The sequence below is a fragment of the Nannospalax galili genome, unplaced genomic scaffold, assembly GCF_000622305.1.
Source record: "Nannospalax galili isolate Female #2095 unplaced genomic scaffold, S.galili_v1.0 scaffold543, whole genome shotgun sequence".
Lineage (NCBI taxonomy): Eukaryota > Metazoa > Chordata > Mammalia > Rodentia > Spalacidae > Nannospalax > Nannospalax galili.
In genome coordinates, this window is record NW_008352270.1 from 4,760,109 (window position 1) to 4,777,472 (window position 17,364).

At 39.9% G+C, this 17,364-nt stretch overlaps 1 protein-coding gene across 2 annotated transcripts in view; it reads right to left on the reverse strand.

The window, feature by feature from the left end:
• Wdr64 (WD repeat domain 64) overlaps window positions 1-17,364 on the reverse strand; it is a 159,834-nt gene that overhangs the window by 55,502 nt on the left and 86,968 nt on the right. For both annotated transcript variants that reach the window (XM_029554115.1, XM_008849176.1), the window contains exon 10: window positions 15,860-15,999. In XM_029554115.1, the coding sequence (XP_029409975.1) occupies window positions 15,860-15,999 (140 nt within the window). The remainder of the gene's footprint in view (window positions 1-15,859; window positions 16,000-17,364) is intronic.

A 17,364-nucleotide genomic window follows, 5' to 3' on the forward strand; every position in this document is an offset into this window, starting at 1 on the left:
TAGAGTGAGAGACAGACACAGAGAGAAACAGAGATAGAGAGACAGAGAATCTGAGAACAGAAGATGGGTTATTAAGGAAAGTGAAAGGGCTCAAGGGCAGGAAGGAGAAGGTTGCTACAAGAAGGTCATAAAGAACAGGGGAGAAATATATGATTAAAGCACAGACTAGGCATGAATGGAAATATAGCAAAGAAACTCATTAATTTGCATAATTAGTATGATTAAATAATTTTGATAATATTTTAAAGATAAAAATAATTTTTAGTAAAATGTAAGAAAGATACCCTTATGAATGAGTTGGAATTTTCCTAAATAAAGAGTGAGCCATGAAAGACTGATGAAATTAATTTAATATTAAAAAGCTCTGCTCAGGGGCAGACCTTGCAAACTTAAAGACCTGAGTTCAGTTCAGACCAGGGAGAGACACTGCCTCAAAAACCAAGGTCACTGATACCTGAGGATGATACCCAAGCTTGACCTCTGGCCTCTACATGTTCACACGTGTATGCATGTACACAGATATTAAAATAAAAACAAAATGAAAAAACTCTGTTCAGTCAACATGAGAATCACAAAGATACAATAGAAAAAGAAAAGCCCTCAAATGTTGATCAGTGAGCTGGAGAAGCAGCATGCAGTGCAGTCACACAGCAGAATACCCTGCCACAGTTAGAGTGAATGAGCTAGAGCCTGGGGATGCAGCTTAACAGGCGAGCCCTTACCTAGCACACGCACACCCCAGGGTTGTGTCCCCAGCAACAAAAGAAAGAAACCAATGAACTAAGTGCATGCGCAATCATATGGATGTATCTAAAAGTATATTGTTAACAAGAAAAAAAAGTTCGGGAGGATATATTCACCATCATTAAATTATATACTTTATAGTCACCATAATTATAAACTTTGTATGGAACATATAAAGTGAAAATGTATTAGGAATACTCACAGATATCCTAATGATCTAAAAATGTTATGTTTATTTAAAATTAATAAGAACTCAATCAAGATATTCTCCCGTGGACAGTATCCATCGGCCAGCTGTTCAATTTAGAGGTTCTTCTAGCTACACCAAATGCCTGTTTATATTAGTAGCAGTTAGCAATTCTAAACTTTTATTTATTTATTTATTTATTTATTTTTTTATTTTTATTTTACATGTATGACTGTTTTGCCAACACATATCTAAGTGCACCTGTGTTGTGAAATGCCCACAGAGGGCAGAAGAGGGCGTTGGATCCCCTGGAACTGGTGTTACAGACCATTGTTAACCACCATGTGGGTGTTCAACCTAGGTCCTCTGCTAGGGCAGCCAGTGCTTTTAACCACTGAGCCATCTCTCCAGTCCCACAGTTAGCGATTCTAAATGGCAACACACTCAGCAGCCTTCTCTTCCAGCCTGGAAGCTGCTTGAGGAGAGAACCATATCTTACCTGACTTGGTTTCCCCACTGTCTTACATATTTCCATTATTCTGGTTGGTCTGTTGGGTTTTGGTTTGCTAACTTGTATATTCTGTCTTGGTCCAGTTATAGTGGCTCAGCACTGTGTAGACCACACTTTTGTTTTCTAACCTAGTAAAGCAATTACAAATGTGCTGTTTCAGAAAGCATAGCATACTTACTTTATTATTCATTTGGGTATTTGTAATAGGTTAGTGTCTTTGAGAGAAAAGAGAGTATTGATATGAAGGAGGCTCAACAGATACCAGTCCTAGTCTTTCCCAAGCTCCAAACAGGGACTGACTGACAGTGTTTGATGGAAAGTTCTAAGCTTGGGAGGGCCTGCGTGGAGCCAGTCAGCCTTGAAGAGGCTTAAGAAGAAAACAAGGGAAAACGGTTTCAGAAAGAGGTTGAGTTTGGTTTAAAGGAAATTAAGAGAGGCATCTGGCTTCTACTAAACCAACCTTGGGTTGGCAGAATGAAATATTTGTAAGTCATAAATTAAATATTGTGTAGGTATAAGTAAACAAATTACAAAAAAATTTTACTGTCTAACAAGAGTACAAATAATAACACTGATTTTCTTCAAACAAATTGGGAGTGCAAAATATTAAATAATAGGATTGTTTTAGTGTTGGGGAAACACTGAATTATGAAGCTGATTAAACTTTGAGAGTAAAGGGGGAACTGAGGTGATTAGTTGCAAAATGTCAAAGTAAAAAACAGGAAGGCTCTGCCTGAAGCCTTTTGTAAGGATCAATCAATAAATAATGATGATGGGAGCTTGAAAGATCGTGTGCTCCAAAGGAGGTGTGCTCTGACCCTGCAATGCTGCCTGGCTTATCTTCCGGCATGCATCATGTCAGATGCTGTTATTCAATGCATTAATAAAGCATCGTTTTTCTTGATGACTGTTCATTACAGAATGAGTGGAATGTCTCACTTTTAGGAGTTGGTTTCAGTTACACAGAAGACTACAACTTAGTTGAAAAAGATGCAACACTAACATGACACCCAGAATTCCTTATACACATGACAGTGGGAATGTGGACGAGGTGCCTCCCTCAAGTGCAGCAACCAACAGAACCCTATTAATATGGCTGTTCTTAAACTCACAGACGTCCACACGGTTGGTAGAAGGCAGGCCGTTATTCTGCACTGTAAGAACTCACTCTTTGAACACAACATGAGCGTCATGCCATGAGGAAAGCTGTGTGATTTGGTTCATCTTTAGAACTGTGCGAAGTCATTTAGACAGAGCAAGTGATTTAGGAAACAGAATAGTTTATCATATGCCAAGAGAGTCTGGGATTTGACCTGCCTTTCTAAATTTTGCCCAATGGCCACAAGAGGATAATAAGCCTTTTCTCTGTAACTGAATCAAATCAGGCTCACTCAGTAGATTACATGATTTTAGGTGGGAAGAGTCTGAAAATGTGTGAGGTGCTGAAATGCTTGAGAATTAGCTTAGTGCCACAGACAGATGGCATCCTTGAGAACCGGGATATGTATAACTGCAGTACAAATGGCAGGTATTTGGCATTGTCTCTACAGGGAATTCAATGCCAAATGTGCCTAAGTTCTTACAAGTAATTTGATACAAAAAAAAATGTTTTCTCAATGTGGAACTAGACTTGTTAATTTTATTATCTCGTTCTCACATGCCCCCTCCCAACATGTGATAAGCTGGCAAATTAAAAAAAAATGAGATGAAAACATCCAGATGTCATTTAAGAATTAACTTTTGCAGGGAGGGACTCATGAGCCCCCAAACTTAACTTGAGGAGCTACTGAGGTGATGGCATCTGGCAGAGGGGGAGACAGTTTCTTTAAGGATGTGGCCCTAGTTGGTCAGCCACACTCCAGTGCAGGGACCCACACCTGGGAGTATGTGGGCAGCACAAACTAGACTTGATGAGTTATTAAAAAAACAAAAAGAAGACACAAAGTTGGGAGTGGGCGGAGAGGTGAGGGGTGAATCTGGGAGGAGTTGAGGAGAGTGAGTTGAATGTGATCAAAATACATTTTATAAAATTCTTGAATAATTAAAATATATTCAAAATTAATGTTTTAATAACATGATTATTGCATGTACTTTCAAACAACATGCTATGGTTGAGTTGTGAATTTTATCCAAAGGCCTGTGTATTAAAGGCTTGGTCTCCAGAATGGTCCTGTTGGGATGTGGTAGAACCTTTAAGAGGTGGAGCCTAGAGGAAGGTATCTAGGTCATTGGGGTGTGCTTGTAGGTGATACTAAATTCCAGCTCTTCCTCTCCTTCTTCTCCTGTTCCTTCTCCTCCTGTTCCTCCTCCCCTTCCTCTTCCTCCTCCTGTTCCTCCTCCTCTTCCTCCTCCTCCTCCTGCTCCTCCTCCTTCTTCCTCTTCTTATCTGTTTTGCTTCCTGGCTATGAGGTAAGCACTTTGTTCCATTTGCTCCACTGTTCACTCCCGCTATGGCATGCTGCCTCTCCACAGGCCCCAAAACAATAGGGCCAACTGATTAAGATTTGGAACCTCAAAACCATGAATCAAACCAGCCTTCTCCCTGGGTAAGTTAATTATCTCAAATAGTTCATTATAGAAAAAGACAGCTGAATACTACACAGCACAAAACCAAGGCTGCTTTCTCACCTATCACCTCCTTCAGGCTCCCCAGCCCCATTCCCTGCGCTAATCCTTGTTTCAAGATACTGCCTCTAGAGGCAGTGTATGTGTGATGTATCCTGTGTCATCACTTAACACCTTTTAACGTACATTATACTGGAAATCTGTCATGTGTCATTTAAGCTCATTGAGAAGCTGGTTAGGAGATCATCCTGTCATTATTAGAAATTAAACTGGTAGCCTTCATTTCTTTCAGTAAGGCAACTGTGAGTCTTTTTGAACATGTAACTTTATAAACTACACTATTCTGGGAAGCAGTTTAAATAGTTAGAAAGCAAATTCATAGAAATGGTGTCTTGTGTCTAAGGACATGAGCATTCTGTTTCGTTAAAGGTTGCCAAGTCAACCTTGACTTTTGAGAAAGCTGAAAGCATGTGACATCTTCCCAATTCTAAACAGCAGCACTGGCTTTTCAAGATCGGGTATCATTTTCTGGGCGAACTGAACTTATCTCATTTCTTAAGTTTTGGTCACAAAGGATTTGTGGTAGTTATGTTTTATTTATTGAATTTTATTTTTAGCTCCTTTGGGCTGAATTTACATAAAAATGTGTACAGTCATGGGGCCTGATTGACTATTAGACCATATTAGTCTAGCAGGGACTCACAGTTAGTCACTCAGGAAAGTTTTGAGACACGTAGCTCTTACCCTTGAGAATGTGGCAAATCAAATTTTATCCCAAAAGCCATGTCCTACGCAAGTAGAACAAGGATAGAAGGAAGCAAAAATTCTGCAATTATTGAAACCTGACTTTCAAACATGGATGCATCCAATTACCCAAAGGTAAAGCAAAATATATATCAACTTTGAATTCATATCATATTAAAGCAACTCTATACAAATAGCAAAAGGAACTAAAGCAAGGAGAATTTTCACATTGATAGAACTTAAAGATAATATATTTTGAAAGTTAGCTTTTTATCCTGCCTTGAGTCTATTACAAACATGTACATTTATTTACCAAAAGAATGCGCACACCTCCTTTCTCTTTGATAGAGGATAGAGGCATTTTGAACAAAAGGTGGAAAGCACAAAGTCTGGGGGTAAAAGCTGTGTGAAATTTAAAATGGCTGATGGTGGATATGTGGAAACAAAGCTGAAAGGGGATCTTGTTCCAACTACAGAGAACATCACCAACTGGAAGAATGAGGACTGCGCTTGCAAGGCCTGGGGCCCCTCCCCAACATATCAGAAGCTGCAGACAAGGCTGCAGATGAATTGGAGGAGACAGGTGACAGTACAGTGCTCGGACAGGTTAGAGAGGGAAGGGACCAGAGCCCCATGTGCACTTTCATCTGGGGGTCCCTCTGTGCCTCTGGACCAAAGTCAAGGCTGTGGGTGTAAGAATGGAGTAGTGGGTATGACACACATTCCAGAGGCTCAGAAACCCACCAGTGGTAAGAGTTTGGAAAGAAAGTGCCTTTGGAGTTTAATCACTGTTCATTTGATAACAACTAAAGGAAATTAGAAGGACAAGGAGATTTGACATGAAAAGGAATTCATCTTTATATCTACAAATAAAAAATAAATTGGAATTAAGTGGTTAGTAATTGAGGAAAAGGAACCTTAAAAATCAATACAGTGGGCTGAAGAAGAAAAGAATCATGCCTGGTAAAACAAGGTTCTTGATGAGGCAATGTGCAGATTAAGGGTAATGAGGAGAGGTGGGGTTTAGGCAGAGAGAGGAGAGACTTGCTGCTTCTTGAGGAACAAGAAAAGAAGAGAGAAAAGGCAAAAATACAGAAACATTTTGAGGTAGAAAGGAAGAAAGTTAATAAAGAAAATTGATTAATGATAATTACAAGAAGTAGCTTGGAGGTTGAAGGAGGTTGATATCAGAGATCAAGGAGATCAGAGACACATCTCACCATCATATAAACCTAACATTTCACTCATCAGGACATGAGTGTTAATGATGGTGTATCATGGGATACATTGGTTTATAAAGTCAAACCCTACTCCACACCATGGGACATATCCAGAATCTCTACTCAGAGAAACTTCCCCAAAGAAAGCTCAGGAAAATGTGGCTATAACACACATCCCATCACTGGAAAGAAAGGAGTGTAAGCTTTCCAGTAACTGCTGAAATTTTTTGAGGGCTGGTTATGTACTAGGCACTGTGTTGGATACTTGACTTGCATTAGCTCATTTCTTAGCAAGTTCATTGTGTCTATTTCAAGATTTTTTGTGTGTGGCCCAAGTAATAGATATATATACAAATATATGTTCATTTGGGGAATAAAGAAGATACAGAAAGCTGAGATGAGAAATAAAATACAGAGCACAGAAATTTACTGCCAACCAACATTTGGTATAAAATAATTCAGATATTTTGTTTTGCATTGTTGTACATATGTGGTAGATACATGTGTGGTGGTTTGAATGAGAATGCCCCCCAGAGACTCCAAGTATTTGAACATTTTGTCATCAGTTGGTGGCACTGTTTTGGGAGGCCTAGAGATCTGCACTTAAGCAAGGGAAAGAGTACCTTCAAGGCAGGACCACACCCAGCTAAGCCTCGAACATGTGAAAGGAAAATGTAGAGGGGTTTTCTACTTCTAGAAAACCACAGCATAGAAAAGCTGGTAATGTAAATGAAGCAGGCCAGAGTCCATGCCAGGCCACAGCAAACTTAGCAGTGTCTTTCATGTGGTGCTGGCTTTAGAGGCATGAAAGATGCAAAAGTGACCGTTCGCCAGTTCTTCCTCTGTGGTTTCAGACAGCCACTGAGGCCAGGCAGCATGCAGCAGGAGTTTCTCTGCATAAAGAAGGCCCTGATAGGCCAAGAGACCCTGACAGGCCTTTGTGTGAAACTGTGAAATGAAGACTGGTTGGTAGTGGAGACACCAAGAAGACACTGGAAATTCTAGAGCTGTGGACATCTGAAAAGAAGAGCTGCATATAGGGAGTGGTAACAGCACAGGAGAGAAATGTATGTTGCATGCAGTGAAGTTGTTGGACATGGAGCTGCAGGATGTGGTGCTGCCCTCCCAGGTTTTGGTCTTGTTTTGGTCCAGTATTTCCTCACTATGCCCCCATTCTTCCCTTTTGGGATAGGAATGCATATTTGGTTTCATTATATGCTGGAAGTAGGTAATTTGCCTTTTGATTTTACGGAGCTTACAATTAAGAGATTGCTTTTGGGTTGCAAGGTTAGGTAAAAGTCATCTTTCCAGAACATGTTCATATTGTAAAATCATTACCACATCAAGGCATTGGCATGCTGCCCTTAGGTCATTCTTCCTTTCTTTGCAGGATTTCTACATGATGCCAATTGTTTCCTGTACTGACATGGGAGTGATTTCTTACTCTTTTTCTTGCCTTGTAATGGCTGATGCATTGTCTCATTTAATCCTCCCATAGAAAAGTCCCTCTCTGTTCCTTGCCAATGAACTCAATGATGGGTCAAAGTCACAATTAGCAATTTTCAGAGCCAGGATTTAAATTTAAGCTTGCTTGAATCTAGCAGGTGTGTTCTCATCCATGAAAGGCAGCAGCATAATCATCCCCTAGCAGAGTATCTTATTCATGGTCTGAGATAAAGTGAGGACCAGCCAACATGCAGGTCTGCCTGACAGACCACTGGGTTTGTTCTGACCTGATCTACCTCACACCTGATCTCAAGACCTATGTCTTGCTCTGAGGCACAATCTGTTACACATCAACAAACATGCACTTCTCTTCTTCATAGGCAAAAAAGAAATCTGCCTTTCGGGGGCTGGAGCCATGCTTGAGAATGGTACCCACTGTCATTCCCATTTCTTTGACTGATGAGATAAGGCAATGCTCATATTTGTCTCTTTCATTCTTTTTTGACATTTTCTATTTCTTCCATAACAGTTAGATGTGGCATCACTGCAGCATAGGTTCTGTGACTAGACACAGAATTTTGGCAGTTGAAAGATAAATATAATTTTAGCATTGGAGAGAGAAAATAATATCTTCGTGGAAATACTGAAAAATTAGTAGGAAGGATGAAAGCCTCTGTGTTTTAGGAGCTCAGGAGGTGCGTTCTCCTCAGGGAAACAGTAGTTTCTCCAAGTATGATGTGATGAAAGTGGATCTCTATGAAGCAATTTGAAGATATGTTAGATGTGGAAAGCTTTCAGCTATTTTTGTTGTAATAAGCAATAGCAATAATGCTAAAGTCAGCTTCAACAAAAGCTTATATATGCCTCTTGGTGTTTGTCCTAGTTTGTTCTTCATTGCTGTGACAAAATACTCTGACCAATACCAACTTGGGGAGGAAAGGGTTTATTCAGCTTACATCTCCCAGGTTGCAGTTCACCAGGGAGCCCAAGGTAGGAACTCAGGGCAGGAACCTGGAGGCAGGAGCTGGAGCACAGGCCATGGAGGAACGCTGTTTACTGGCTTGCTCCCCTGGTCCCTGCTCAGCCTGCTTTCTTATGCAACATAGGTCCACCTGCCCAGGAATGGCACCACCCACAGTGGGCTGGGCCCTCCCACATCACTCATCAAGAAGATGCCCCTCAGACACGGCCACAGGCCAGTCCAATAGAGGAAATTCCCCCAAATGAGGCTCCCTCAACCCAGGTGTATCAAGTTGACATTAAAGCTATCCAGCACAGTGTTTTCTGCCTCTGTTTACCTCTTCCTGGGTGACTGTAAAGACAGGCCCACTGGGGATTTAATCTGTCACACTTATGTCTCTTCCCGAGAGCAATGCGTACCATTTCACACCAGTGTGTTCTCTGCTTCTTACAACCCTCATCATACCGTGTTCTTCTGGTTTGCTACTCTGCTGCTTATTTTTCTCTTCTAGGCCATGCTTCCTCTTGGCCCACGTGTGGGATGCTCAATCCTAGATCCCAAAGCACACCCGTGATACTCGAGCAGACACTCAGAACACAAATGCTTGCTGAACAGGCAAGGGGATGATTTCATTCCATCTTGCTAACAACCCTCTGGACTAAGTGCTCCCATGTTTACTAATGAGGAAACCAAGTAGGGATGCTGAGTTAGTATGCCAGATGTAGCTGTTGGATAGCTGTGCGAGCTTCACCTGAGCACACCCATCACATTGGAAAGAACTAGGAGTTTTCTCTTCTGCTTTTCCAGCACTGAGTATAGATTACCTCAGCTTTTGCTAAAAACATTTTTATTTTTCTTTAAATAAGGTTTCTATACTTCACACAAGTGAAGAAAGCACACTGCCATCTCAGCATGACCTTGTGAATGAAGCATGCACATTACAGCAAGCCCCACTTCCCATCCCCAAGGGACATATTCCAAGACCTTCACTGCTGGTGGGATTGCAATCTGGTGCAGCCACTATGGAAATCAGTCTTACATTCTTAAAAAACTAAAACTAAATCTATCATGTGATCCGCCTATACCGTTCCTTGGCACATATCCAAAGGACTCAGTTTCTTGCTACAGAGATATTTTCTCAGCCATGTTTATTGCTACTCCTTTCACAATAGCTAAGAAATGGAAACAGACTGAATGAATGGAAAAGGAAATGTGGTACACTTAGACAATGACATTCTATTCAACTTTAAAGAAAAATGAAATTATGAAAATTTCAAAGATGGAATGGAAATGGATGGAACTGGAAACTGTTATACTGAGTAAGGTAATCCAGACTCAGAAAACAAGTGGATCCTAGCTCCAAATCCTTAGACGTGAGAGATGACATCCTAAAGTAACCTCAGGAGCCAGGAAAATAGAAAGGGACTGTGGGGGAAAAGGGGAAGAAGGAGCTCAAGAAAGGGAAATAATAGGACACAAGCATATGACATGGTGATACAGTAAAACTTCAAGAACAAGCCTTTAACTTAGCAATGCATCTCCTTTTATATAATAGAATTATAGTCATTTGACATTATTTATGTGAAGATTGATATCAAATACCTAATTTATTATGTTCTAATGAAATATTACATAGTTAACACATCTTAAATACAGAATTGTCTATCTTATATTGTTATCAGGGATGATTAACAGTACAATGTTTTAGTTATCACCTGGGTGGCAAGATTTTGGGTGAATTAAAAATACTTTTCCTTTTTTCCTCTTTATTTTCTACAATAAATATTTACTAGCTTTTTAATTTGCTAGTTTTTAATAAAGAAACTTAAAACATTTTAATGGTACTGTAAACAATGAATATTTTGAGATTCTTAAATAATCCAAGGTATAGTCCATTTTTAAGTTGGGTCATTTGTTTTCTTGATTCTTTGTTCCTTGAGGGGTTTTTTTGTATATTTTGGAAATTAATCCTCTAAGATGCATAGCTGGTAAAGATTCTCTCTCACTCTGTGGGCTTCTTCACTCAACTGATTATTTCCTTTGCTACACAGAAGCTTTTTACATTAATGAAGTATGCTGAAGGCTATATAACAAAAATCACAATGCCAGGCAAGGGAAACCTCCCTTTGAGTTGTTGGTAAGGACAGTCCAAGAGATTCCCAATATAATATAGGCTATGGACAGCCTTTGATTACCTCCCAGAACTTGAAGGTAAGACCCTATTGCTAAAGACATCACATATTTTGGATACAGCACTTGGAGCAAGTGAGCTGGAACTGACCTGGAAGCTTCCTCCCCAAAGTCTAGCTCTCACAGTATCAGAAGAGACTATGCAAGTTGTCAATAGAAAAAGCCAGTCAATGGTCCCATCCAACTGTCAAGCCTATGAACCACAATAATGACCAGCACAGAAAATTATCTCTATTATTGGTAGCACTTTTATCTTAGGGGTAACGAACAGCTGCCTAATTGGACTTAAGGCCCACTCAACAGGAGGGAATCCATGCAGGGTACTATAAGCATAGCTAAGTACATATGGTTGGAGAAAAGCTTGCTACTGTCACTTTCCTAGACCAATGTAATTTCTTACTTTATTCTAAATATATATCTTCATATTCACAGACAAGTGTACCTTCCACCCCTCATCAAAGAAGCTTCTTTTTGTAATAGATGGAGACTATTACAGAGTTCCACAACTGGACGAATGTAAGAATAATTGACTGTGAAGTGCTCAGGCCTAAGTGATACACCTACAATACAACCTCAACATAAGACTCAAGTACATTGCAGAAGAAGGGGACAGAGGATTGTGAGAGACAGAAGAACAAGACACACACTGCTGCTAGTTAATGCATTCTAGACATGATAGGGGAGCTGCACCCGTGAAATCTCCACAGTGTGGTAGCCTAACAAGATCTGCATAACGACAAAACCAGTTGACAAGCTAATGTGGATGAGGGAAATTTCAGAGGGTCCCACATCAAGATGAAGAGCTACAGGAAATCAATGGATGTTAAGGGAGGGGGAATTGGTTTTCTTCAGAGACTAACTCCCTGAGAGATGATCAGATCCCAAGTGACAGCCCTGAACGCATGTACACAAGAGCACCACTAAATGGACTCAGTGTATTATATATGTATATTTATAAATATATATGTGTGTGTGTGTGTGTGTGTAATTTACAAATGTATGTATATGTAACACTAATGATAAAAGAAGAGGACATGAAATTAAGAAGTGGGGGGAACATGGAGGAGTTGGAGAGGGACTTAGGTGGGAATAATGCAAATACAATACTCATATGAAATTCTAAAAAATCATATTAAAAAAACAGGTCACAGCTGGCCATGGTGGTGCACGCCTTTAATCCCAGCACTCGGGAGGCAGAGACAGGTGGATCTATGTGAGTTTGAGGCCAGCCTGGTCTACATAGTGAGTTCCAGGTCAGCTGGAGCTACAGGGAGACCCTGTCTCAAAAAAAAATTTTTTTTAAAGTCACATTTCCTCTTTTTCAATAGCAATATTGAATTGAAATTCACATTCCAAAATATTCACCTATTTTAAGTATGAGTCTATTGATCTTAATATGTTTGAACAGTTGTGTAAACTTTATAATAATCTTGTTTTAGTTTCCAGAAAGTTGTTTCTCCTCCTCCTCTTCTCCCGCCCCCCACTCCTTTTTCTCTGCTGTACTGGGGATTAAACCAAGGGCCTTATATAGGCTAAAGTGCTCTACCAGTAAGCTATATCTCTAGCCCTCTAATTTCCTTTTAAGAAGAGGAAAGTGTTGAATAAACTCTGAGGTCCCACTCAGAATTCCTGGTCTTGTATATACAAAGCTGACCTTGAGCAAGCAAAGCGTCTTAAGCGTCTTTATTCATCTCTGGGGTGCTTAACACAGTCTTTCTGACCACTGCTTTTGATTCTGTGCTTTCCTTTACCCATAATTTCATTAACTTAGTTAACTGAAATCTGAAAACATTAGGCAGAAACTTCTAGAAATAAACAATGCGTAAGTTTGAAATTGTGCACCCTTCTGAATAGTGTGGGGAAATCTCCTGCTGTCCGTGTCCGTCCTCTCCAGAATGTGAACTCTCCCTGTGGGATAGCTGATGGTTGCAGCATCATGGTACTTCTGCTCCAAAGTGCAAGAGTAGTGATGGTGTTCTTATTACAGCAAATCATTGGAATTTTTCTGTTTCATTGTTAGTTACTGTTATGACTTTCTTTATATGTCAAATTTATAAATTCAACTTTGAAAAAACAATGCTTTCTCATTTGATATAATCCAAGGTGTCAGGCATTGACCGGGGTGGGGGGGTCTTCGAATGTGTCCCCTGTGGATCAGGGGGCTCACTGTAAGGTGCATGCTTAATTCCCAAGGCCATGCCAAGATGACAGCATGCTTTCTCCACTTGAGTAAAGTGTAGCAACCTTAATTTCACCTGAGTTCCTTCACTCTACCTCCTTTTGGGATTAAATTGTCTAAGTATTTCTCCTGCAGACATGTCATAAAACTTAGTAATTTTGCTTTAATGATCAAATATTACTTAGGAAACTCTCGAGAGATAGGTCAGGGTGCTAGATTCCCCATTTTGCCCTTTTCAATGTTCCTCTCTTGATGTTCACACACTCTGTAATCACACCTGTATCTTTAACCCTTCGCCCCATCTCCTTCTATGCCCTCTTGTCAAGATTTCACTCTTTGCTTGCTGAAGCTCATTCTATTTTTATTGCATTTCTACCTTCTCTGTTGGCTGCCTGTCACTTTGTGAGTACAGGGGGCTCTCAAGAAGCAGCACCACACATGCCATTGACTACATGTAATCACAAGGTAGCTGGATAAGCCATACATACATACTAGATCTCATTTTCCCTCACATGTATAACGAGATAATTACACATGTATGTGAGGACATGTATGTTTATATGTAGTTCTGGGGTTGAGCCCAAGGCCTCACAAATGCTAAATACACAGTCTAATACACAGCTAACACTCAGCCCTATAGGGTTATTATTCACATTAGATGAGTTGGTTATGTAAACAACTTAGCACAATGCCTGGTACTTGGTAGCATTTGAGAAATGCTAGCTCTCACTATAATCCTGCAGTTTGCATGTTTATGCAGTCGTGTTTATTTTCTGATTAGCTCCACGTGCTTAGGAATTACCTAAAGCTATACGCTATATGAATATTAACCTATATTTTTTCCTGAGAATTTATAGAACCTCAATGGCTTTATCTTCACCCCATAAGGAATGTATTTTTGCTGCATATGATCAAGTAATGCTCTCTCTCCTCTCTCCTCTCTCTCCTCTCTCCCCTCTCTCTCCTCTCTCTTCTCTCTTCTCTTCTCTCTCTCCTCTCCTCTCTCCTCTCTCTCCTCTCTCTCTCTCTCTCTCATCATTTCTTTCTTGCCTTCTTCCCCTTTTCCTTCTTTCTTTCAAAAGAAGAGTCTCGCTTATGGCTAATCATTTTTACCTTTATGTACTGAGTAAAATGTAATTTAAAGTCTGTTTTCATCACATTTAGAGTTTTACACATACTAATCCTTTCCTCATCTTTTCTCATAGGTATGACTACTCCTGCAGAGTTTACTGCTCTGTTTTATGTATTGTGGCAATGTAACAGCTCATTGTTATCTGATAATATTTTCCAAAGTTTCAAGAATATTTTCGTATACCAATATTTTACACTAACTACAAACTTGGCAAATGACCACTTGAATACTCTCCAATAGCATAAATAATAGGTTAATTTGATGCAGTGTCTTTTAACAGGGTGATATTTCCATGTAGGAAAATTGTATGTCTCTCTACTTTATGTTCTCAGTGAAACTTCACAGGTATCTTTTTATATCTTGTGTGTATGGATGATGATGTATGTGTATATCTGTATGTGTGTATGTATATCTGTGTATGTGTGTAAGATGTGTATGGATGGTATGAATGTGTTTATATTTGACTGAGCACACAGCGCATGCCATGGCACACATATAGAGGTCAGGGGACAACTTCGAGTGCCAGTCCTCACCTTCCACCTTGTTTGTGATGGGGTCTTTTTGTCCACTGCTGAGGATGCCGGGCTAGCTGGCCTGTGAGCTCCTGGCGAGTCTCCTGTCTCCTCCCCCCATCTCCCTGTATGAACTCTGGAATTACAGATGGCTGCAACCACACACATCCAGATTTTACATGGGTTCTGGGGACCTGAACTCAAGTTTACAGGCTTGCGCAACAAGTACTTTATGCACTGAGCAATCTCCCCAGCCCTTCATAGACACTGACATAATATCAGTGAATACTGTTTAATGCTATTTCTTGGTTGTAACTCATATTTTCTATTTCTATGAATAGTCATCTCAGACAACTTCCTTACTGTTCATGGTGGCACACACTTTAATCCCAGCACCTGGAAGGCAGAGTGTGGTGCACAGGACCATGCCAACTCAATCAGACAAGAGCCCAAAGTGGAGTGAGAGAAATGGGTGGCTGGCCAGCCCTAGACTTAGAACTATTGGAGACTGATTGCTGCTGGGTGAGGGAGAGTATGCCTTACATATGATCTCTAGATAGGCTGAATAGACTCCAGTGGATGAATTTGCACTGAAGGACATCTGGGTACAAATGCTTGACTGCATAGGACTCAACATGCATGGTAAAATATATGAGATATGGTGGGGGGTTAGGGGAGCACAGATGGGGGAGAGGGGTCTAAATTTGATTAAGAACTGTTGTATGAAATGTAAAAAAAGCTCAATACAAAATTTTAAAAATATTTATTTTTATTCATGTTTATGTGTATTATCTGTGTGTCTAAAACATGTGCGCAGGTATCTGTGGGTCTGGAAGAAGATGTCAGATCCCCCAGCACTGGAGTTACAGGTGGTTGTACGCTACCTGATGTGGGTGCTGGGAACGAGCTCAGGTCTTCCAAAAGAGGAGTACAAGCTCTTAACCATCTCTCCATTCCCTCTAACTATTGTTCTTAGAAAAAATATTTTTTTATAAATTTCAATCATACCTAACCATCTTACTGAACTTACTCTTTATGAAATTTTTAATTGATTTTACTGAATCAATTAAACATATTTTTTGCTTATATAATAATTCAAGATTCTCATTTCCAACACATAGGGGAATCTTATTTTTTCTTGTACATTGGCTAGAATCTTTAAATTACAATAAAAAGTTTTTTTTTCTGTCCTTAATGATGAGGGACAGTTTCTAACTTTTCACTAAAGAGGAAATTGACTTTCTTTACAATGCTGAATCCTTTTACCACTCTCTTTTATAGCTCAGTGTTATTCTGTAACCAACAGAGACTGTGCAGTGGCTCATTATTTCCCTCTCTATGTTCATACCATTTTTCTCAGTGGCCTTCAGGTATTTCAGACTAAAGTTACACATACGCTAGGCCTCCCTGTAACTGATTTTAAGAGCAAACAGTTTCATTTTTGGTTCTTTCCTGTCCTTCTCCTCACCTTTGCAGAGGAAAGGCTGATGACATGCTGCTCTTTCTCATTGGTGACGATCTCCGTGATGCTAAACATGTGCCCCACCAGCTTCCCGACTGGCTTGGTGCTGATATTGGGGTGCCACAACCTGAGGACTTTGTCATTTCCTAGGAAGGATGATAGTGAAAGAGGATTTATGTTCTCAAGTGAGTCAAAATTTCAAATATGACCAAATTTCATTTCTATTGCCATGATAAATACCTTGAGAGAAAGCAACTTAGGGGAGAAAGGGTTTACTTTAGTTCACAATTCCACCTTTCAGCCCATCATAGCAAGGAAGTAATGGTAGCAAGAACTTCAAACAGCTGGTCACATGACATCCACAATCAAGAGCAGAGAGAAATGGATGCATGCATGCCTAGTACTCCACTGGCCTTCTCTACTCTTATCCAGTCCAATGCCCCAAACCAGGGAGTGGTGCCTCCCACTTTCAGGCTGGGTCTTTCCATATCAATTGAGGCAATCAAGACAATCCCCCATACACATGCCCACGGGGGCCAAACTGGTTAGGCAATCCCTCCCTGAGATTCTCTTCTCACATGGTTCTAGGCTGAGGCAAGTTGACATTGAAAACTCTGCATCACAAAAAGCTTTGCTGCCTCAGTAGGATACCACAGCCCATCCTTCCTAAAGACTTTCATTTTGTGATTGACTTGCCAAGGGATCAGGCTTGATGGGGACCTGCTGCCCCACAAGGCTGTTTTGTGATCATTATATTTACACATATAATTGTGAATTATCATAAATATTTTATGAGTACTTTTCTTGGTTTAATACTTCCCTATTCCTTCATGCATTAATACATTATTTATATTTTATTTACTTCCAAACCATATCTCAGGCAGCTGTTCTTTTGTTTTTGCATTCTTAAATTATGCAATCATTATAATAATGAAAGTAATCAAGGGAAGAGGAAAACTTCATAATCTCCAGCATTAGACAAATCAACAACCTTTTATTTTCCCATCTTCCTTAATGCTAATATGAGCACAGATTCAAAAGCATGTGTAACATGTGAACGTTAATATAGCATAGATTTGTCTTTTAGTTGTCAAAACCATCTGGCTACATGGAGAAATATTTAAATAGTTTAGAAGAGGGAAATTTTTGTAAAAAATAGTATTTCCTCCAATTCAATTTAACTTCTTAAATTTTTATTTATTTACTTATTTTTATTTTATGTGTATGAGTGTATTGCCTTCATGTGTATAAATACACCCGTGCATGCAAACTAGAAGAAGGTATCAGATCTCCCAGAACTGGAGTTACAGATGGTTGTTAGTCACCGTGTGGGTGCTGGGAATCAAACTCATGTCCTTTTCAAAAGCAGCCACTGCTCTTAACCACTGAGCCATCTCTCCAGCCCCTTCCTTTAAGATCTTTTTAAATTTTGGCTACCTAAGATGTTTACCTTTATTAGATTTGTGTGTGTGTGTGTGTGTGTGTGTGTGTGTGTGTGTGTGTATGTGTGT